The sequence below is a fragment of the Centrocercus urophasianus genome, unplaced genomic scaffold (genome assembly GCF_019232065.1).
Source record: "Centrocercus urophasianus isolate 14NV4802_14NV808 unplaced genomic scaffold, USGS_Curo_1.0 seq_30, whole genome shotgun sequence".
Classification (NCBI taxonomy): Eukaryota; Metazoa; Chordata; class Aves; order Galliformes; family Phasianidae; genus Centrocercus; species Centrocercus urophasianus.
Window position 1 is genome coordinate 1,714,735 of NW_024884867.1, and position 22,148 is coordinate 1,736,882.

Sequence of the window (22,148 nt, forward strand, 5' to 3'; positions counted from 1 at the left end):
CCCCCCACAAAAAAAAACCCAATCCATTGTTTTGGATTGTCCCAAAAGAGCAGAGGTGCTCAAATCACAGGGCTGCTGGGGCAGCAACAGACAACCAACCTTCCTTGGCCACCTACGTGTAGCTTAACTCAGCCTCACTGTGTTTGTGCTGTGTGTTTCAAACTGCAGTACAGCTCTGATCTATTTTCAGGACCTATAGGCTCCCCAGGACCAAGAGATGCTGACTGCAGGACAGGAAGGATAAGACACGATTTCCAAGAGAGTTCTCACTGATTAGGCTTAGGCTCAAAATCTCTCTACACCCATACACAGACGTTGGTACACACAGCTGTGTTATGCTCAGGAATAACTGCAGCACTAAGGAAATTAACAAAATCCTTTTCTTGCAGCCTATTGTATGAAATGCAAGCATTTCCTAGAATAAACTCTTTGATTATGAAAGCCAGCATTTCCCCATAACATATTTAAGACCAGGGTGAACAAAGTCCATCCAAAAAGCCTAAATCCCCAAGAATGAGAGCTGCCACAGGCAGGATCCCGCACTGAGATGCACGTTTATTAAAACAAATCACAGGCTGTACAGAACAAGCATGAAGCTGCTTAGCACGCAGCCCCAGCTCTCCTTTATCACAATGGAGAGCCATGCATGCTCATACTGAGAGGACAGAACTCCAAGTCAGGGTCAGTGCAAGAGGCTCTTGCAGATAGATATGAGACAGAAAGAACAAAGAGCTTACTACTAAGTATATAAAGAAATAAATTTTCAATTAGGGGGAAAAAAAAGGTTAAGTGAAGCAGCAAATACTGTAGTCAGACAGATGATGTTCTTGGTCAGAAAATCCCTCAAATACAGATGGATCTAGACTAAGCTGGGCATGACCTCAATGCTGCTTCACTAGGAAATTCACTGTAGAGACAGCAAACCTGGACAACATCATTCTAGCTAAGCACTGATCACTAACAGACTGCTGCAGCTACATACTAGCTCACTACGTGCACACAGCTTTCAGGGCTCTTTCAGCTTCCTCCTCTTATCAGACACCCAGCTATGGGTTCATTGATTCATTGTCTCCCTTTCTAAACTGGAGTTGGTAGGCAGTCTACAGCTTGTCACAGCAGCCCCACGAGGCTGGAGTATTTCAATGGCTGGGGTTACACCAGTGGCAAAGCAGCCCTGTTACACCTCTGGACTCCAGAGCTCCTATTTCTTTCTGCCTCCTCTTTCTTTGAGTGCCAGGTGAATCAGAGAGCCACTTGTCATGTTGTAATAAGCCAGGGAATTTGAATCCTTGATGAAGATGCCCTGTGGGGAAGACAAAAAAAATAAAGACACAGTGACAGTAGAACTGTTAATGGTGCATTCCCACAAAGCCACAGGTAGACAAAGCCTTCCTAACACTGCTCTCAAAACAGGGTGATGACAAGAGTGCTGCAGGCTTCAGAAAAACCTTGAGGGATCTCAATGTCTCAAAACTGGCACAGGAACAGGTAGGTGTGCTGGGATTACAGAAGAGCATAGCCAGATGATACACAATTGCTCTCTACAAACAGACAGATAAAATCAGTCACAAATGAAGCTATTTCGATGCCCTCCTCCCCTTTTTTGTTCTTTACAAAATTAGTTAAGCTTTACTTCTTGCTAAGGGTTAACATTATCTGCCCATAGACTAATTCCAAAGGAGGTACGAGCTCAAAGTTCACTGCTTAGGCAGCAGGTTGAGCTGTGCACATGCATGACTGAAAACAAGTTACTAAAGAGGTGCAGTGTCTATCTAAAAGCACCAGACTCAAGAAATTGCCTCCCTTCAGTGTCTCAGAGCTCCCATGGTTTCAATGTACTGTTGCTCACCTCCTGAGCTCATGACAAAACAAGGGTAAGTTGCTGCACTTAAAAGCAAACAAACAAACTCCAACCAAGAAGTCCTTCCACAAAATTGGCTGCATTTCAGAGAATGCCATCAAGCCTTGAGGCCTCATCTTTAACACAGACAAAGCAAAGTTGCCCTGATGCCACTATTAGAAGCCTGTCCTGCACCAACAGTGCACAGTAACGTAACAGTGTGCTGCACAGGCAGAAAAATCCATTCCCTCTGCTCTTTCCTGTATCTTAGTGGTACAACCTTTTCTTTAAAAAAAGTCCATTTTAGTGTGAGAAAGCACTGTAATGCAAACAACGTTGCAGGGCTTATACCCACCTCATACTGCAGCTTCTGTTTCCCAGCTGGCATCCCTGTGGCCTCATGGATCTTAACCTTTATAACAGACACCTAGGAAGAAAAAAAGCCTTGTTCAGACCTTTTCCTTCTATACAGATGGCCAACATCAAGACCTCTAGCACACAACCCTGCCTGGCAAGAAGCTACAGTGTGGGAAACATCCAGAATTGTACAGCTCCTGCAATGCAGGTCAACCCTGCTCTCAACATGAACACACTCCACAAGAACAAAGCAAGGGGCAAAGGCTGGGTTAATAAGCTACATACCTGGTCTGAGAGTGGCAGAGTGAACACCAGCACTTGGCCATTCAGCTTCCATTCAGTCTTGTCCTGCATGTTGGGGACCTGGACTTTGACTGTGACTGGGCCCTAAGGGAAATAATGATAAGGGGTCTCACAGGCAAGAATCTCAGGACTGTGATAAGAGCAGCACAGTATTTATAGACCTTCCCAATACTAACCCCATATCTTGAATTCCCAGTGAACACAGAAATGTTATTTGTCTCAATTCTGAGAAAGTCACTTCACTGTTACCAAAACAAAGCCTTAACTTGGATTTCTCCCATCAGTCTTTTTGTGGGCTGCTCACCACGCACACAGATAGAGTATTTTGGAGGGAACGTACACAGTATTAAAGAAATGGCTTCACAAGGCAAACAAGTGTCCAGGAGAACAGCACTCCCTTCCTGAAGGGCTTAAGACCCAGCCCAACACGATGCTGTTACTCAAAAGGGAATTCCTTCTAACATTTCAGTCGTGTTATGGCAGTTCTTACCTTGCCATACCACCATGCTGACACTGATTTATTACATCTCCTTGCACCTCCAGCTTAGCAGCCTTCTACTTAAAAGCTTATCAGCATTATCTCTTCTTTACATTACTATAGCCCTACATCTCGCTGCCCTTAATTACAGAAGAGCACCATCTGTGTGCAGCACTACATTGCTCCTTCTAGTAAAATACAGGGCAGTTCAGTTTACTCAGGTATGACAGTAGGAAGGAACCATCTCAGCAAGTTACTTTCTTTTGAAATAGCTGCACATCAGCTCCCCTCTGTGTTCTCAGTGGACTTTACAACCCCTTTGAGCACAAGAAGCTGAACAGCCCAGCAGGGCCAGGACTGCAGTTCTCAACAAGCAGAGTTCACACACATACCTTGTTCCTGCGCAGAAACTCCTCCTCTGGAATCAAGCTGTCCTCACTCTTCAGTTTCTTTGAAACTGGCTCATCCTCCATAGGTGGTGGTGGGTGAACGGGAGGCATTGGTGCTGGGGAAGGAACTGGAGCCACGGGAGGTGCTGGAACAAATGCTGGAATGGGACGAGAGGAAGCACAACGCAGTCATCCACTGAGAACACAGCAGATACTCCTTGACATGAGCTCTTTTAGCAGACTGATGAAGACTGAAAATAAATGCCACCATTCATGCAAGAAGTTAATATAGCCCACAGTACCATGCAAACTTCAAACATCAGATCTTCCACAATGGGAAAGAGTCCAGGAAGAAACAACGAGCAGAATGGGAGCTTCCTGCAGATCTTGCAGAAAAGAAAACGCTCTGAATTTAGCACAGAGCAGTGCCAGCACCTCAATTTAAATAAAAAGGAAAAAAAGCCAAGACAGAAGTGTTTTCATGTTGTGCTTCTTAATTTAAAACCACCACAATGCTATGAAGCCACTACAAGGAACAGAGCCAGAACCAGATAACAGCTTTTCCTCTGGCAGCTGCAACTTCCCTAACAAACTGTAACACTCAGCCAGGTGCTGGCAGACCCACTTTATTCTGGTTCAGCTTGGAAAGTCGCAAGGATTTGCAGCGTGCACCCAGTCAGGCTCCCATGGACACCAATGAGACAGAACTCCCATGCTGGAGCAGGTTACTTGATCCCAGAAGCCAGACTACCATTTATGTCACACTAAACATTAAAAAAAATAATCCTTAAAGAAGAGATTTATAGTTTTTCAGTGCCAATTACGCACCATTACTACAAAGAAGGGAAAAAGGAATCAAGCCTCAAACCCACACTAGACAGGAATCAACTGACAATGAAGTGGAAAGAGCTGAAGTCACTGACCTGTTGGTACTATCATGGGAGGGGGGCGAGGGCTCATGATGGGAGGAGCAGATGGAGGCATGGGGACAACGTTGATCCGTGGGGTGTGGATTATTGGTGGCATGGGGGTGGCTATGACAGAGCCTGGAGGTAAACGGACCACGGAGGTCATCGGGGGACGAGGCATGACAGGAACTGCAGAAACAACAGCAGCACGGACAGGAGGAGGCATCTGCAGAGAGAAGGCCATTTTTTCTTAGCAGGTGCATGCAGGAATGAGCATCCCAGTGCTGCCCACACTTCTGATTAAATTAAAATCACCAGGGCAACACAGGGAGGATTTCTGCTGGGCAAAGGCCTGCTGGGAGCCTTAACAAGCCCACCGTATGGCAGTCCCAGCTCCCTGCAAACAGGCACAGAACCTCATTAACACATCAAGCAGTTCTTGCTTCCCTCACCACTCAGGGACTGTGAGACATGTGGTGACCTTAGAGAAGGAGTGAGCAAAGCCCATGCTCCAGGAGAACACGGGCAGCAAGTCATCTGTGAACATTCCTTACTTGACACTTCTCAGTTTTTCTGCATCATGTCTCAATTTTTTAAAATGTTTTAAAAAAAAAAAAAAAAAAAAAAAAAAAAAGAGGTCCCAACCCATTCATTTGTCAGCCATGCTTCCCTTCCCCAAGGTGTCACCACCCATGCTCTTCCCCTGTGCAACTCATCCAGTCTTCTTGATACAGCTAAGGATTAAAAACTCCACCTATACCTTATTTTCAGTTTTTAACTGCAAGTTTAATAGGGATGTTCGGAAGGTTTAAGAGCAGTTTGGAATGCTAACCTCTCAAAAGCTGTTTCTAGCCAGTGTCCTGCTATAACCCTGAAGCTTTGTCAGGACTCCCTTCCAATCATCCATGGTCACAGCTGCTTTACTTATGGAAGCCCCAGCACTTACTGTGGGTGGACGAGGCACAGAAGTGATAGGCTGAGCACTCGGAGGGGGATTCGATGCTGATGAAGGAGGGGGTGGCTGGGGCATTTCATTGGGTTTGCTGGGACCAATCTTCTCCTTGCTGTCATCTTCTGGCACCAGTCCCTTGGCCTTATGGATAGCTTCAATTTGCTCTTGAAGAGTAATATTGGCCTGAGCAGCCTGTTGTGTGCGGGCCATGCTGCCTGAGTGGCCATCCCAGGTCACCTGTCAGGATAAAAAGACATCAGAGCAACCCCAGCCTGGGCAGACTACGATAAGAGCTACAGACAGATCAGGACAGTAGTTTTACAACAGTGACAAGGTCAAAAAGAATCCTGAACATTCACGATGCTACAAGAACCTATTAAAGCAGTTTCCACTCTACCTTTTCCTCTGGTTTCTGAATTTCCTCTTCACCAATCTTCTTACCAATGGCAGTTTCTTCCACACCAAAGATATCGGTACGGCGCTCCGCCAGCTGCTTCAAGCTGCTTTCGATATCCAAACCTGCAAGCAAGAAGAAACTCTTCCACTAAGTGAATAAAAAGAGACTTGATCCTTCATTAAATGATCTTTAAAACTATTTGCTACCTAATGGCCTAGAGCTGCTCTTTTCAGAAAGGAACTGCAACCAAGGACTGGCAAGCAGCAGCTAATGCTCTCTGCCTTTTATCTTTGCAGAAGGGCTTCAGTGTACTGGCAACAAAAGTATCAGTATAATCAGAACACTGAGGACGTGAGACAGAAAGCTACATTTAAGATGTAGCTTTTCCCCTATTAGCAGGAACTCGGGGGAGCGGAGACACGCTAAAACGTTCACAGAAGGATTCAGGAAGAGGAACTTGCAAGCCTTGCCAGATGCACAAGCTGACCTGGGGCATAGACCTCATCATCGCTCTGCTTTTCACGGATGGAGCGATCGCGCTGCTCCAGCCATCGAGGATCCAGCAGACCAATCCTCATGTGCTCTTGCATTTTACTGGCAGGAATCTTCTCCCCAGTGATGGGGGAAACAAGATACTCGTCTGGAGCTGGGGCAGGCGGTAACGGTTTTGAAGCTGGAAGAACAAAACCACGCTGTTAAAAGCAGACCACCAGAGGATGCAGCCCAGAAACAAACAGCTTTGTGATCCTTCATTAATACAGCTGATCTCTGGCAGCTTGATTCACCTTTGGGATCGTAGTCTTTCCTCACGATGACCTGATCTGGTGTGGGAGGAAGAGGTGGCGGCATCGGAGTTTCTGGAGGAGGAGGAACTTTCTGACTTTCATCTTCGTCATCTGAGCCCTGATGTAAAGAAAGAAAATCAAAACTGTGCTCCAGCAGTCAAATACTCCCACAAAAGACTTTAGAGAGGCATAAAAAAATCCTGTGCAAAACTACAAGGACTGATTATGCACCTTCAAAGTAACTGAGCTATTTTGCCTCTCAACACCTCTACTACAGCGGTTCCTTTGGGTAATCATGAGTGCAAAAATTAAGCAGACCCAAAAAAGGAAGCAAGTAAGCCTCAGCTTCCACATTACCACAGCATGGCAAGCCAGGGCTCACGGTTAGCCTTGATGATCTTGTTTCTTGCTAACAGAAAAACTGCTTATATGCAGTGGTTAAAAGGAAGAGTCTAAAATGAGTCATCTCTTCAACATTCCAGACCCTGGTGTGTGAGAAAAGTTCAGATGGCTGGATGACAGAAATAAACTCGTATCAATTCACCGGGTGACTGAATTCCCAGATTCCTCTTGTAAATTGTATCACCACAGAAAATACTACATACACCATATTCCAGTATTCCAGGCCGTTTTGAAATTCAGTCAGAAGAATGGAAATCTCATTCCCTCAACATACTGAGAAATGTACTATAATGAAGACCATAATAAACCCCAGGCAAATCTCACAGGGCAAGAATAATGCCAATTCTGCTGGCCACCTACCTCATCCATATCCTGCACCTGCGTGTCTTGATCCAGCTGAGTCGAAGGCTCATCTGTTTTCTCTTGTTTTTCATCTTCTTCATCTGACTCCACCTCCATCTCTACCTCCTCACTTTCCCCAAACTTCTCATAGCGCTCCTGGATGAGGATTCGAGCTCCCAGCTCTTCTGGAGTGGTGGGAGGTGGGAAATTCCCTACAGTGCAGAAAACACAGCTTCTGTTTCTTGATCCCATTCGATTGCACAATGGGAAGAAAACAGAAATACCAGTTTTTTGAGAAACAGTTTTTCTACAAAACAGGGGCAACACAAGCTCCTGCCAGCTAAGGTATTTGCTCGTCCTGTGTTAAACTCCATCATGACCAACGTTATAACAGCACCTGGAGACAAAGTTACTTAAAGGTGAAAGCACCACCAGAAAGCGGGACAAGTTTTGCTGTCCTGTTTTGAGACAGAAAAGCAGACACTGCCACAGCACACTACTTGATTCCAAACAACAAAGAATCCAGCCCTGCCCCATCATTAGGAAGCTTTTTCATTTTGAAGGCTATAGAGCTGTAAAACCCCACCTCTTCCTAAAACCAACACTGTACTCAGAGGAAGCACAGTTTCCTGAGGTTACAATGCCTCTTTTCAGTACCTTGCTCGTTGGGCTGAAAGTCCACCGTTTCCACAACCACAAAGTCATGCCAATCAATCTGAGCATAAGCAACACGTTCCTTCTCCTTCTCTTCCTCTTCCTTCTTTCTCTCTCGCTCCTGGAACTTTGCCCACTCCACTCTGTAATACACCTGTACAAGCAGACTCAGAGTTAGCACCAAATGTCACACCAAAAATACGCAATAATAATCTCTACAGTGTCTAAAATTTATCCTAAAAGCCCTCTCAAGGTATTTATACAAGGACTGCTTTGGAGGCCAGGCAGGGATAACTGTAACTTATGTAGAAGCTCTAGGCTTGCCTACTGAAAGAGCACTGCACCAGCCTCATGAAGTGGCTTTCTAAAGCTGGAACTGTGGATCTCTTGAATCAAGAGCAAGCCAGATGTGACACATTAGGTCCTCCCAAAGATTCACAGCAGGGAATTCATAGACAACAGATAAGATGTATGCAGAGACAGAATTCAACACATAACTGAAATGCTTCAGCAGTTTTGAGAGTTATTCATGTAATACCTGATCCAGGACTTCTTTGGGGTTTTCAGCCTCCTTCTTGAGCTTGATGAGTAAGCCTTTTGGTGGGATCAAGATCTGAAACACATTTTACAGGACAGTTCATGACTGCTTTTTGCCCAAAATCTTAAGAGTAATTATTCTCTTTCCATATTAATAGTAGAACTCTCTGGCTATATCCCATCTCTCCAGTCTGGTCAAATCATTGTACTTGCAGTTAAACCACTCACTTTTGCTCTACCTACACTCAGTACTTTAAGAAATGCCACTTTTTTAATTTATTTATGTTACTTAAGAATATCCAAGACTAAAGCAATAACCCAGAGCATACAGTGCTGCATGTTGCCAACAAGCTGCAAGAGATCCACCCTTTTTAAAGGGCAATTTTAAAGGATGGACTCCTAGACCTGTGTGTATTTCTAGCCCAGCTGTGTTTTAGGGCATCATAGTCCTCAAAATCAAGAGTGCTGCTGAAGAAATCGACCTGAGAGGTGCACTGCCACGAGTACCTTCGTGTACTGCTCCACCAGCTTTGTGAAGTAGTTGAAGAGGCTGTGCTGTGGGCGAAGGAAGTCAAACTGGTAGTTCCTCTGCTCCTTCTGCATCAGCTGGGTCAGGAACTGCCTCCCGTTCCGAGCCACAAACTGCGCTGTCAGCTTCACCACATCCAAATCAAAGGCAGAAATCGAGGGTGGATCTGCGATGAACTCAAACTCTGGAGGTGGCTCTTTTGGAACAACCGTCTCCTGGATCACCTGGGCCTGCACCTACAGAGCAGGATGGAGACTGCTCAGTGACTGCAATCGAGTTGGCACTGAACACTCCAGAGGGCTCATCTTCCCTTCGGCCATTGAAGGAAAACAAGGTTAGTCTAGATATTCTGGCAACTGCAAGGACTGGAAGAAAAGCAGTAATGCTGGATTTATCTCTGTAGTTGGGTGTACTTTCAAACAAACACTGTTCCCTCAGCTAATGACACTGCAGGCTATCAGGACTTCACCACAATCCTCCAGTCCTTCAGTCAATACCACACAGCATAAGGTTATGCAAAGCATGTAGAAGGCTCAGTCAGCATCCTTTTTCCACTCTGTATCTATGAAGACAACTAAGCAAGATTAGCAATGTTTTGTATACGTGTTCAGAAGATGATGATCCTACTGGCAGGAAAGAGCAACAAAACAAAACAGAAGTGTATCTCTGAGACAGTGTATGCAATGTGCCCAAACTGAACTCCAAAGGATATTTGAGGATTGTGTATGGTAGCCCTAAATTCATACACTCCACGTGAACACTGAGTCTTAAGTACCATACAAGTCAATGCATAACTAAATATAATTAAAATGCACCAAGTAACACAATTTATTGATCTTTCACACAACTTTTTAGTTACCAGCAACCAGGGGATGCACATCTGCATCAAAAGAAAGTCCCAGATGCTAAATTTCATGCCTGTGAGTTGTCCTCTATTGCGACCATTGAGAAATTAAGTCCTTCCTTCACGCTGTCTTTCTGCTTTCATCATTCTGCCTAGCATCACGATGTGAGAAACAATTAGTGAGAAGCAATCGAAGCAAAAAGGAACATGTACCTTCTGTGGAAGCTGCTGCTGAGCAGTTTGCTGCTGTTGCATGACCTTGGGAATAGCAGCTGAGGGCTCCTGTGCTTTGCCCTCCTTGAACTCGCTGACTTTGTGCCGGTAGTACGCATGGTAAGGATCGTTGGGATTCAAGAAATTGAACTTAGGGTTATTTATTTCATTCTGACGAATTCGAGCTTCAAATTCTGGACCATTTCTGCAGGGTGGAAAAATAAGTTTAGATAATAGGTATCAACTCAAGCATAGAAGCCCATTTCTTTCATAGCAGGCTGTGTTCATACATCTGCCTTCCAGCAGGCAAGTTTCTCTCCTGTGTGGAAGAAGTTTACCTCTCCCTACCTCTAAATAACCCACACCCAGCACAGCAGCCAGTCACACACATATAGTTATGTGTACATGAGCTCATTTAGTCTTCAGCATTTCACAGCAAACATTTCTTAGGACAGTTAAAAACTTCCCATTCCACTGGGAATACTCAAATCAAACATGACTGGATGATGACATGGTTTATTGGAAGATATTCACGAGCTCCTTACTAGACTACCAAGCTCTTAAAACTAGTTTCGTTTCAAGAAGGTTCAGCTAAAGAAAAGGTAGGTAATCACCAGCCTGCTCAGAGATGGACCACACTGGAGAGCTCCATTGCTGCATTTAGGAGAGCCAGTTTTAGCTCCTCTACTCCCACCCGAAGTTAACAGCTACTTATTTTCTGAGGGGAGATTAAGAAAGCTAAAAGCTTGCTGCAGCATGCTTCCCTTCATACTCTCTGGCCCTGTTTAGGCACTAAGTCTCTCCCAGAAGAAGATGTTTCTACAATAGGAGAGGATAAACAAAGTTTCTTCCTTATCTTCAAAGCAAACTCAGCCTCCTCAGCAGCATTTTGGAGATCAGTTACACAGCAAGTGTCTCTGACCACACCATCATTTAGTGATTGCCTTAAACCAGCAGTTCCATTTTAGCAATGTGGAAGCAGACAGCGTCCATCCTGCCTGGATGCCACGCAGAATTCACATAGCCAGCTGAGGAATTCACTTCCTGTGCTATTTGTACTCGGCCAGAAAGACTGAGATCCAGTCCCTTGATACCCCACATAGCATGAAGGCAGCCAGAAATACTTCAGCATTTTAAGAACATAGAAGAAGACGGCCAGGCCAACAGCAGCAGCTTGTGTTTGCACGTTGATAACAGGAGGAAAAAGCCCGAATGAGTAAAACACACCAAACTTTCAGGTTTCTCCCCCACCTATGACATCTATAGTTGTGATCATCAACCTGCTAACCAAAACATGCCACGCACATCACGGGCAGCTTGCCTACCCCAGACCTCTCCCTGAGAACATGCACTTCTACCCCCTGGGCTTTAGAGGCGGAGAGACATCGGAGTCAGCATGCTCCAGAGGCTGGGGCACCTCATGGAACTGTAGGCAAATAAGGATGGGACTGAGCCTTGGGAATCCAGCATACCCTAAAAGAGGTGACTGCCTACACATTGTAAAATAGAGTGAAAATAAATTAATGACTTCTTTGGCTCACTCATTGAGTGAAGTGCTAGTAACAAGGCTTCCTTTCCTTTCTACCTGGAACTTTGTTTGCCCTTCAGGCCATTTTAAAAAGAATTTAATTACTACCACAGCTTTTCTAGCAAAGCACACGTTACATCTCTAAGAAGACAACTGCTGCCTCTTTTCTACAACCTCTCTGGTACAAATTCAATCCTTGAAACCTCTATGGAACGCTGTGGGACTGTGACCAGTTTCAGCTTCTGGAGACAGACAGTAGCACTGGGAGGTGAGAGGCAGAAGAATCCCACGGAAGACAAGACAACACTCGTGCTGTTTACCTGGCTACGAAGCTGGCAGTCTTGTCAACAATATTCCTGACCTCAGGAGGAGGATAAATAATTCCCACCACAGGCTTGGCTGGTGCTGCTTCCTCTTTTGGCTCCTCTTCTGGCTGCAATAAAAACATTTTTCTTACAGTCTTTTACACTGTTACCTCCTAAGTCGAAGAATATTCCTGTACCACCACCTCACCATCTCTGGAAGATACCTTTCACTCCGCAATATTTGCAACTAGTCAAGACAGTAAATTCAGATTAAATCTAGCCTGGTAACAAGAACAGGGACTACAAATGATCTCAAATATCACATTATACATCAGCATCAGAGTGTGAAAGCACAGCCTGGTAGTTTTCAAACATACACCAGGTTTATTTTTAGTGAGTTGAGCTGTAAAATTCACTTCCCTCTCTCTATCAGCTTCCTCATCTGCACCTGGAGTAACAGACCTAAGGTACCTTAGTGAGCTGTTCTGAAATACCATGCTGAGAGAGTGCTCTGTAAGAATTAAGTACTCCAAACAGCAACTCCTGCAGTGGACAGAACTGCCTATTCTCCTCAGTCCCCAAAGCACTGAATTTTCCTGGCACCAAGACACGGTTTAACAATCTGAATCTGCAGTCCTGCAAGGCAGCAGCACTCCCCAGCTTCCCAGGCAGGGAGATGGTGTTTATCAGCCTGTCAAGGGCACCTGCTGCGGGGGCTGCTGCAGAGAGGCAAGCAGGAAGGCTGTCCCACGGGAACCAAACAACTCTTCCCAGTGTTTCTGCTCTTTCAGCTTCAATCCAGTGCAAGTTTATAGATGCTGAGCCAAGATGTAGCAAAGCGTGCCTCTAACACCACACATAGGAATAATTCAGCACTGCTGGACAGCTCTGGAAGTTAAGAGCATTGCAGGCTGGATATGTGGATAAATTTCTTTTCAGAAAGAGCAGTGCTGCACTGGCACAGCTGCCCAGGCAACAGTGGAGTCACTGCCCCTGGAAGCTTTCAAGAAATGTGTGCATGTGGCACAGAGGGATGTGGTCAGTGGGCACAGTGGGGTGGGGTTGGACTAGATGATCTCAGTGGTCTTTTCCAACCTTAATGATTCTACGATTCCTAATGGTCTGCAGGGTTACCAGAAATGGGAATCTAAGTGCTCAAACCAACATTAAATAACACACAGCTTCCCATCCTACTAAGGCTGCATTAAAGACTTTCCCATAGCTGAGAAGAAATCAGCAGGGTGTTTTCCTCTCTGCAGCTGTGGGAGGACCTGAACCACAGCCCCAACACTCTCCCGAGGGCAGCTCTGCCTTTCAATGCAGCCAGCTGCAGTTCTTTGCAGGATGCTGAAGGTGCCTCCCTTCCCTCACAGCACAGCTTTCCCAGAACAGACACACGGGACATCTTTATAATCACTGAAAGCCTGGCAGGTTGTTACCGCTTGTTAATTCACTGAAAGCTTCAAGAGATAAACTTTCAATCGGGCTGCATATTAGGAAATATTTCTTTTCCAAAGAGTGGTGCTATGGTAGCACAGCTGCCCAGGCAGCGGTGGGGTCGCTATCTCTGGAGGTGTTACAGAACTATGGAGCTGTGGCACTGAGGGATGTGGGCAGGGGGCACGGTGGGGGTGGGCTGAGGTTGGACCTTGGATCCAAGGGATCTTTTCCAACCTTAATGATCTAAGAAGCAAATTAAGAGGAAGACACAACGACTCCTTTCAACTTTCATTCCCACTTCTTCCAAACAGCAAATAGCATTAAGCCCAGGGATGTCTGATCACCCAGCGCCGTGTCGCCTCGCTGCGATGCCGCAGAGCTGTGGGCAGCCGGGAGGCCGAGGGACAGGGCCGTGCACGGGGACAGGGCCGCCGCTGCAGGCCTCGCTAACCCCGCCCGCGCAGTTCGCAGGCCCGAAGCCCCCCGGCCTCCCCTCAGCGCGGCTCTTACCGGTTTGCTCTCCGCGGGAGGCGCTGGCTGCGCCGGAGGCCCGGCCTGCACGGGACCGGCCGGCATGGCGCTGCTCAGGATCTCTCGGTAAAGGCCGCAAAGAAAGGGGCAGCGCCGCTCACAAAATGGCGGCCGGGCGCCTTAAACTGCGCACGCGCGCCGGAAGTGACGCACCGCTCCGTGGCAGGAAGGGGAGGGCAGAGGGGGGACGCGCATACGCCGAAGGTTGTTCCGCTCGCGCACGTGGGGCGCAGGGGCAGCGGGCGGAGCTGCGCATAGCGGGGCGGGGCGTTGCCATGGCAGCGGGTGCGGCGCCGCGGCCTATGCCCAGCCGCCGGCCCTACATCCTCACCTGTCCCCGGTTGGCCCCTTCCGGCGTCCCGGCTCCCTCAGTGCCCCCACCGCTGCTGCTTGCCCTCCTCAGGCACCCCTCACCCCAAATCTTCCAGCCCTGGGGACGCAGCACCTGTCCCCTCCATTCCCCTGGCAGCCCTTTGGTGTCACCCACGATTCGTTTTTAGCACTGCCCACCTTTGCCCCACAGAGACTGTCCGTCCATCTGTCCATCTGTCCGTCCACCCAGCCTCGTCCTGCAGCATGGCACACCTCCTGGGTCACCCTGGCTGCATGGCGAGCCTGCAGGCCGACCTGAGAGACCTGCAGGGAGCCATCGCTGACGTCACCTCCCGCACTGGCCCAGCACGCTTCCCCTCCTGGAAGTTCCCCAACAAAGTGTCCTGTGAGCTGGATCTGGTGGTGTTGCTGGAGAGGTACAGCCACGCCGAGGGCGACCCCGAGTTCAGCCAGCACGCACATGTGGTACTGCTGGAGCTGGTGATAGACAGGTGAGCGGGCAGAGCACCCTGCAAAAAGCAGCTGGGGCACAGCGGCTCTTTCCCCATGGAGGGAAGATGTCTGGCCTGTCTGATGTGGACAAGTGGTTTGGGCAGCGGGCTGGAACTGGGTGGTAACTTCAGCCCCTTGGAGTTACATCCTGGTGCTGCAGGGGGATTTAATCCTTCCCGGTCTTGTTCCAGGCCTGAGGGTTATACATACACTGAAATCCAGCCTCCTTTGCTGCCGTGCTGGATTTCAGACTCACTGCTCTGTTAAATGCCAAGGGCCTTCTTCTCGTTACAAATATTTTATTCCTCTAAGCTGTGTTTCTTTTCCACAAAGGCTGCTGCTGCTGCTGCAGAGCTTCACGGGCTATGCAGAAAACCTGCTCAGCGAGCGAGCTGTGCCCCCAGCGGAGGCAGTGGGACCCTGCATGTCGGCGGGGCTGACGGTGAGGAGGTACTGGCACAGCATGCTGCGACTGGGAGCCTGCTACCAGCAGCTTCAGATTGAGGTGGGACATACAAGGGTGTGCGGGCACTTGGAGCCAAGCACTGGGCTCACAGCAATGGCTCAACAGCCACACAATTTGGAAGATATGCCAGGCATGCCCATGGCACGGGGCTGATGTTGCAGTCTTTCTCTGAGATGCCATGGTACATGTAGTGGCTGCTCCAGATGCACTCCCTGACTGTGACCTCCAGGCTTCCACCAGGGTTTTGGGACTGGGGAGCCTGGCTGCTCTTGTTGCTTGGAAAAAATATTCTCACCTTACCAATGTGCTACCTCTGTGGCTCTGCTGACCCACACTGCGTGGGGCTGAGGTGGCCTAAATCAGTGAAATGATTTGTGGTAAAAATGCCATGCCTCTCCCCTGTGTTTTATTTTCAAAATGATGCCTTTTGTGGCATAGTGTCAGAATAATTCATCTCACATAGCCAGGAGACAGTACAGTGAGGTGTGACAGAAGGGAAAATAACAAAAACAAGAGCCAGGGAGGAAGTTCTGCTGCAGCAGCCTTGTGAAACCACAGCTCTGCTATCTAGCAGGCAGTGACCAAAAAGCTACCTGTGAGCTTAAGAAATTCAGTTCCCTTGTGCCAGGCAGAACCAACGGTAACCCATGCTGTGTATAAACATCATTTTGCTTACAGGGCACCTGCTTTCATGGTAACATAATAAACAGTGAACCCTGAGCACTGTACTCCAGCAACCTCTGAGGGTGCACGTTCTGACCTTGTAGCTTCTTGGCTGCACTGATATCTTGTCCCCATCCTTCATATCTCTGCATTCAGCTCTCCTGAATTGTTTGCTGATAATGGATCACAGAATCACAGAATCACAGAATCACAAGGTTGGAAACGACCTGCAAGATCATCTAGTCCAACCCCCCTCCCATTCCTATCAGTACCACAAGCACTAAACCACATCTCGCAGCTCCTCATCCAGGCGCCTCTTGAACACTGCCAGGGACGGCGACTCCACCACCTCCCTGTGCAGCCATTGCAGTGCCTGACCACCCTTTGAGAGAAAAAGTTTCTCCTAACATCCAACCTAAACCTCCTCTGGTACAACTTCTGGCCGTTTCCTCGGGTTCTACTATTTGCCTGGGAGAAGAGGCCAGACCCTTTTGTACCACAACCTCCCTTCATGCAGTTGTACAGTGCAGTGAGGTCTCCCCTGAGCCTCCTCTTCTCCACACTGAACAATCCCAGCTCCCTCAGCCGCTCCTCATAAGGTTTGTGCTCCAGACCCCTCACCAGTTTCGTTGCCCTTCTCTGGACACGTTCCAGGGCCTCAATGTCTTTCTTGTAGTGAGGGGCCCAAAACTGAACACAGCACTCGAGGTGCGGCCTCACCAGTGCTGAGTACAGGGGATGATCACCTCCCTGCTCCTGCTGGCCACACCATTTCTAATGCAGGCCAGGATGCCGTTGGCCCTCTTGGCCACCTGGGCACACTGTGGGCTCATGTTCAGCCGAGCATCAACCAACACCCCCAGGTCCCTTTCCCCTTCACACTCATCCAGCCACTCATCCCCAAGCCTGTAACGCTGCATGGGGTTGTTGTGGCCAAAGTGCAGAACCCGACACTTGGCCTTGTTGAACCTCATCCCATTCACCTCAGCCCAGTGATCCAGCTGATCTAGATCCCTCCGCAGGGCCTCCCTGCCCTCAGGCAGATCGACGCCACTTCCCAACTTGGTGTCATCTGCAAACTTACTCAGGGTGCACTCAATGCCTTCATCTAAGTCGTCAATGAAGATATTAAACAGGATGGGCCCCAGTACCGACCCCTGGGGGACACCACTTGTAACAGGTCTCCAGCTAGTCTTCACTCCATTGACCACCACTCGTTGAGCACGGCCCTCCAGCCAGTTCCTTATCCAATGGAGGGTAAAACTGTCCAAGCCACGGGCAGCCAGTTTCCGCAGAAGGATACTGTGAGAGACCATGTCAAAGGCTTTGCTGAAGTCTAGGTAGATGACATCAACTGCCTTTCCCTCATCTACCAGTCTGGTCACCCAGTCGTAGAAGGAGATGAGGTTCAGTCTGGGCTCTATGTTTGTGTCCTGTGCTCTTTTCACCAGAAGAAGACTTGCAGGAAGGATACCGCTGCACTGCAATCTACCTCTGAGGCTGAGAGAACTGCAAAGGAATGCTTGAAGGACTGCTTGCCATCTACTTCAGAGTCAAGCACACCCCCAGGTGCTGCCCAACCCAGCTCCCCGTGGCAGGCTGTCAGCAATACCTCAGGCAGCTCCCAGCCCAGGTCTGCATGGAGCACTGAGGGCATCTGCAGCATCCATACACAGGCAGCAGAGCCTCCAGCACCCTGTGACACCTGTGACAGCTTCCAGGCTGGCTTTCAAGAGGTCAGCAAAGCCATCATCAGCATCTGCCAGAGCCAGAACATCCCCTCAGCTCTGAGCAGGTTCCAAGAGGTGGTGGAGGGCACTGAGGGGAGAAGGATCCTCTCTGCAAGTGATGTAAGCTACTGGGTCTCGGAGCAAAGCAAAGACCTCTCATGCATCAACAAACACCTCCACACACTGCTGGAGCAGCTCAGCCCTCTGAAGTCTGAGCTGGCAGAGTCAAAGAAGGAGAAGGATGAGCTGCAGAAGCAGGTGGAGGACTTTGCTCAGCTGCTTCAGGTGGAGAAGGAGACCCAAGCACGGCAGAGGAAGGAGGCTGAACAGAGCCTAGAAGTAAAGAACAAAGAGCGTTTGGAGGCTGTAGCCAAGCTGGAGCAGGACAAGGATGATCTACGGAGAGGTACAGTGCTGTCTGCTGTCCCCTGCACCCCTTCCCAGGTCTGGGGGTATTTGCAGGAGGCAGCAGCCTGCAGTCAAATCTTGGTTCCAGCACCACGAGCAGGGCTTTGGCCACTAGTTTTGCTAGGTCCTGCATCAGTGGTGAGAAAATGCTCCCTGTAGGGTCATTACATAGTTTTCAGATGTCTGGCATGGCTGAGACAAGGGGACGAGCCATGCTGTGGGTTTACCTGGCCCTTTATCCGTGCATTGACAGCAGCTGCTGGAGTAGATGAAGGCTCCTCCACTGGCATCACTGGCTTTCCTGATGTCCTCATCACCTCCCAGCTTCTGCTGCTGCTTCTCCATTCCCATCATCTCATTTTGCACCACTGCAAGCTCCACATACTCTCTGTGTCCCATCTCTGCAGCATTTCACATGTTGGCAGCTGTTCCCTGCTGGGAGCCTAACCCCCAGCAGTGGGAGCTGCTTGCCCTCATCATCTCACTGCCTCCTCCCTGCTGAAGCACAGCATGATACAATTACTGGGTGAAAAGATGCTTTGGCACAGTCATTTTCTGCCTCTTTGTTTTAATTTCTTTGAGGAGCTGTTTAATGTTTAGTAGTCTTTTGTGCTGATTTAGGAGCTGCTCTGCTGGAAGAGCGAATCTCTGCCCTAAAGGAAGCACTGGCCATGAAGCAGGCTGCTGTGCAGGAGCTGGGTAAGAACCTGGGGTGCTCATCCAGTTGGCACATCTCTCCCCGAGTCTGGCTCTGATCTCACACATTTTTCACCCATGTAACTCCTGGCTCTCCCAGAATCTGTTGGGTTAGACCTAGTGGGAATGAAAGGATGACATGACCTCACTGCAGTGCCCAAACATCATCCAGCACCAGGGTGGGTTGGTACTGGTGCTGGCTGAGATTTGGGGTTCCCTGGGACACCAAGAGCCCTGCTGCCATCCCTCTCCAGCACTTGCAGAGGCTGTAGGGCCCCTAAAGACACCTCCTGGCTTGGGAGCATCTTCCTATTCTGCCCAGCCTGTGCCACAGTTGCTGTGCCTCCCCAGAGGCAACCAAGCAAACTTTGCTGGAGGACCTGAAGACTGCGATGGTGGCCAGGAGCCGGGTGCTGGAGCTGGAGGAGGAGGTGCAGCTGCTCACCAGACAGCGGGACAGCCTGGGCCAGGAGCTGAGTGCAGTCACTACCCAGCTGGAGAAGGAGAAGGCCAAAGTGGAGAGCACACTGAGGCACGAGAAGGTATGAATAGAGCTCTATGGAGCTCTCCAGTTGTGACCACAACCTCTCACTGCCATGGGTGCTGCTTCTCCCTGGCACTGGCATCAGGGCAGCAGCAGCCTCCAGCAGGCTCACCTCCCTGCACAGTCCCTGCAGGCCAAGCAGAGCACCCTGCTGCAGCAGCTGGACAGCCTGGACCAGAAGCGTGAGGAGCTGCAAGCTAGCCTGGGGGAGGCTGAGGAGAACAGAGCCCGGATGGCAGAGCAGCTGCAGGAGAGCCAGAAGCAGAAGGAGCAGAGCATCCACCAGCTACGAGTGCAGCAGGTACCCAGCATTTGTCAGGGGAGCAGCCAGGACAGGACACAGCTGTGCCACAGGGCTCCCAGGAGCCACCTCTGCCCCATCTCACACTTGTGGGCAGTTCTCCCAGGACAGTGGCTCTGACAGCTTATTTGACATTGCCACAGGGCCACTTCCACTTAGTGACCCTTCTCTCTCAGACTCATTTCACAGTTGCTCGAAGCAGCCTGTGCTTCAGACACACAGAGATCATTACAGATCATTACAGGGACGACGTTGTCCCTCTGTTTGGGGATTTCCTTATCCCATTAAGGACAGGCTTCCCCAGACTGTACCATAATGAGGTTTGGGAAGGTGCCCCCAAAACTCACCCATCTGTTGTGTTCCCACAGGAGTTGCTGGACACGTTGCAGCAGGAGAAGCTGAGCCTGGAGCAGTGCATCTCCAAGCTACGGGAGAATGTCTCTGGGCTGGAGGAGCAGACAAAGGAGCTGAAGGAGCGGGAGAAACTCCTGGTGTTCTTCCCTGAGCTCCACATCCCCGTTGAGACACAGTTTGAGAGTAAGGCACAGGGCAGCAGGCAGCAGTGCCTGCTTTTGCAGCAGCAGGCTTGTACCTCTGGGGTCTCCTGGAGCTCAGGCGGAATCCTGTCAGCCCTGAGCACATTGGTGTCACTTGTGTAACAGTCTGTCCTCCTGACATGAGTCAGTTGCAGCTGGGAAGGGCTCAGTCCCTGTGAGGCACTAAGCTGCTACCATCTTAACCTGATTCTTTATGTGGGTGCTGTGTCCCACATCTGGCACAAAAGCAGGGCAAGGACTTGGACATGGCTGCATTTGTCCTTGCTGTTTCAAATGACAGATTGGGGTCCCAGCTGCCACTTCCAGGGTCGTGCTGTTGTTCTCCAGTTCAGGAAGGTTCATTTCCAGCAGCTATCGCCTTGCTCAAGAGGGAAGACAGAAGAGCAAATGGTCCCAGGGAGCAGGGACAGGCTCTGCTGCCAGCACCTCTGTGCTGGTAGTGTGTTGAGTCTGGGATTGACATGAAGTGCCACATTTCATTTGCAGGCACTGGGAACATCACTGAAGACATGGAGAAGCAGCTGCAGGCCAACCACATCAGGATCGGTGTGCTGGAGCAGGAGAACATGAGGCTCATGGCTGCGCTGGCCAAGGTGAAGGCAGCAGCTCAGCAGGGCGTGCTGCAGGTGAGCTGGGGGGCTGGCAGGATGGGGTACACTGTGTGCCCCAGGGCCACCCTGCAAACCCTGTCCCACAACCCCTGGGGATCATTTCCTTGGCCGTGCACTTAAAGGAGGTAAAAAAAGTCTCCCAGGAGAGGAAGGCTGTGGTGCTCCTTATGCAGCATTGCCTGTGGCTCCGGATCTGCTTCTCGTGGGGCTGAGCAGGACAAAGCCCAGCTCCCTGGTTCTGTGGTGTCTCTCCAGAGATCAGTCTGGTTGGACCAGCAGCAGTAAGCTGCTTTGCTGAGGTGCCCGGGGCTGGTTCCCAGCTTCCTTACATCAGCCCTCGTGGCTGCTGTGCCTCCGTTTCGCCACTACCTGCTCAGCAGTGAAATCCACCCACGGCAGAAGCCAAGATAAGCAATCATAGAGCCAAACACAGGAGTTTCACCTCCTCTCTCTTCCCCAGCACATCCCACAGACCCAGCTGTGGACTCAGCTCAGCAGTCAACGTGGAGGGGAGGCTGCAGGGTGAGTGGGAGCACAGAGGACAGCACTGGGGGGGCTTCCACTTCTTACCCCCTTTCAACCTCTTCCACTTCTCCCCTCCACAGACCCCCGAGCAGCCAAGGCAGCGGAGATGGCACAGGATCACAAAGAGCCACCAGCAAGGCCTGGCAGCGATCTGGGGGCAGCCAGCAACATCAGCTGCTCCCAGCAGAACCTGCACGTGAGGCCAGAGCCTGCATCACGCTGCCAGCAAAGGGCCTGGCGCTGGCTCCCCACAAGCCCAGAGGGAGCAGCAGTACAACGAGAGCACACCACATCTTGCACCGCAAATAGCTGCTTGGGTAACTGAGGAAGAGATGAAGCATTAATGAGCAGCACACAGCTACTCCCTTTATCCCTGCAGGACCTCGTTACCTGTTGCAAACATGAAGGTACATTCCCTTGGGAAACTCCGTCTGCCTGCCTGTTGTTCTGTGCCCAAGGAACAGTGTTGCTGAGTGGGTGTAACACTCATGGGCAGTGCTTCCACAGCATCTGGGAGGCTGAAAGAAGGCTTGGCTAACAGCCAGCCAGCAGCTGTTGCTTCACCTTGTTTGCTGCAGGACGGTGGCCGCAATAAACCTGTCTGCGCAGCTTCCCCTGCTGGCCCTCTGTTGAGCAATGTGAAGTGCAGGGCAGCGGAGTGCATGGGTTGGGCTGCTGTGTTCCCCTCCTCCCACAACACAGCAGCCCCAGCACCACTGTATAGTGTTGGTGACTGGAGTGGGTTCAGGTACAAGCACTGCTGGCAGCAAGAGGACCAGCATTCAAGCAAGGAGGCCTGGGGGAAATTTTCAGCAGGCAGAGATGGCTCTGAACAACGAGCAGAGCAGGGCTGGCGGCATTCCTGGCTACTGGAGTTCAGCTGCCTGTAGCTCAGCTGCTGCTGCAATCCGTGGCACGGCTCTGATCCTGACCAACTCAGAAGCACCCACACAATGCCTAAGCACAGCGAGGCTCAGGGAGCTGTTCCCAGGAGGCGGCTACACAGCTTTGAAGAGAACTCACAGGCTTAACTTGCCAGCATGGGCTGCAGCCTAGAAAGCTCTCCTGCGGCAGGGAAAAGTGGTCAG

At 49.8% G+C, this 22,148-nt stretch overlaps 3 protein-coding genes across 3 annotated transcripts; 2 read left to right on the top strand and 1 right to left on the bottom strand.

Moving 5' to 3' along the window:
* Positions 1-535: 535 nt before the first annotated feature.
* SF3A1 (splicing factor 3a subunit 1) lies at positions 536-13,851 on the bottom strand. The gene is made up of 16 exons (XM_042829182.1): positions 13,714-13,851; positions 11,779-11,891; positions 9,931-10,135; positions 8,852-9,109; positions 8,346-8,420; positions 7,811-7,961; positions 7,172-7,365; positions 6,410-6,527; positions 6,112-6,297; positions 5,625-5,746; positions 5,222-5,464; positions 4,291-4,501; positions 3,371-3,525; positions 2,483-2,584; positions 2,196-2,267; positions 536-1,303 (listed from the first exon to the last, which is right to left on the bottom strand). The coding sequence occupies exons 1-16, from the start codon at positions 13,777-13,779 to the stop codon at positions 1,202-1,204; spliced, it is 2,373 nt and encodes a 790-aa protein (XP_042685116.1). The 5' UTR covers positions 13,780-13,851; the 3' UTR covers positions 536-1,201.
* Positions 13,852-14,264: 413 nt separating this feature from the next.
* Positions 14,265-18,066, top strand: CCDC157 (coiled-coil domain containing 157). The gene is made up of 3 exons (XM_042828902.1): positions 14,265-14,558; positions 14,893-15,064; positions 17,140-18,066. Exons 1-3 carry the CDS (start codon positions 14,311-14,313, stop codon positions 17,983-17,985), a joined length of 1,266 nt encoding a protein of 421 aa, XP_042684836.1. The 5' UTR covers positions 14,265-14,310; the 3' UTR covers positions 17,986-18,066.
* A 318-nt stretch (positions 18,067-18,384) lies between these two features.
* On the top strand, positions 18,385-21,509 carry LOC122165670 (coiled-coil domain-containing protein 157-like). The gene is made up of 7 exons (XM_042828903.1): positions 18,385-18,525; positions 18,874-19,064; positions 19,191-19,367; positions 19,736-19,904; positions 20,411-20,550; positions 20,996-21,057; positions 21,141-21,509. The coding sequence occupies exons 1-7, from the start codon at positions 18,498-18,500 to the stop codon at positions 21,367-21,369; spliced, it is 996 nt and encodes a 331-aa protein (XP_042684837.1). The 5' UTR covers positions 18,385-18,497; the 3' UTR covers positions 21,370-21,509.
* The last annotated feature ends 639 nt before the right edge of the window (positions 21,510-22,148 follow it).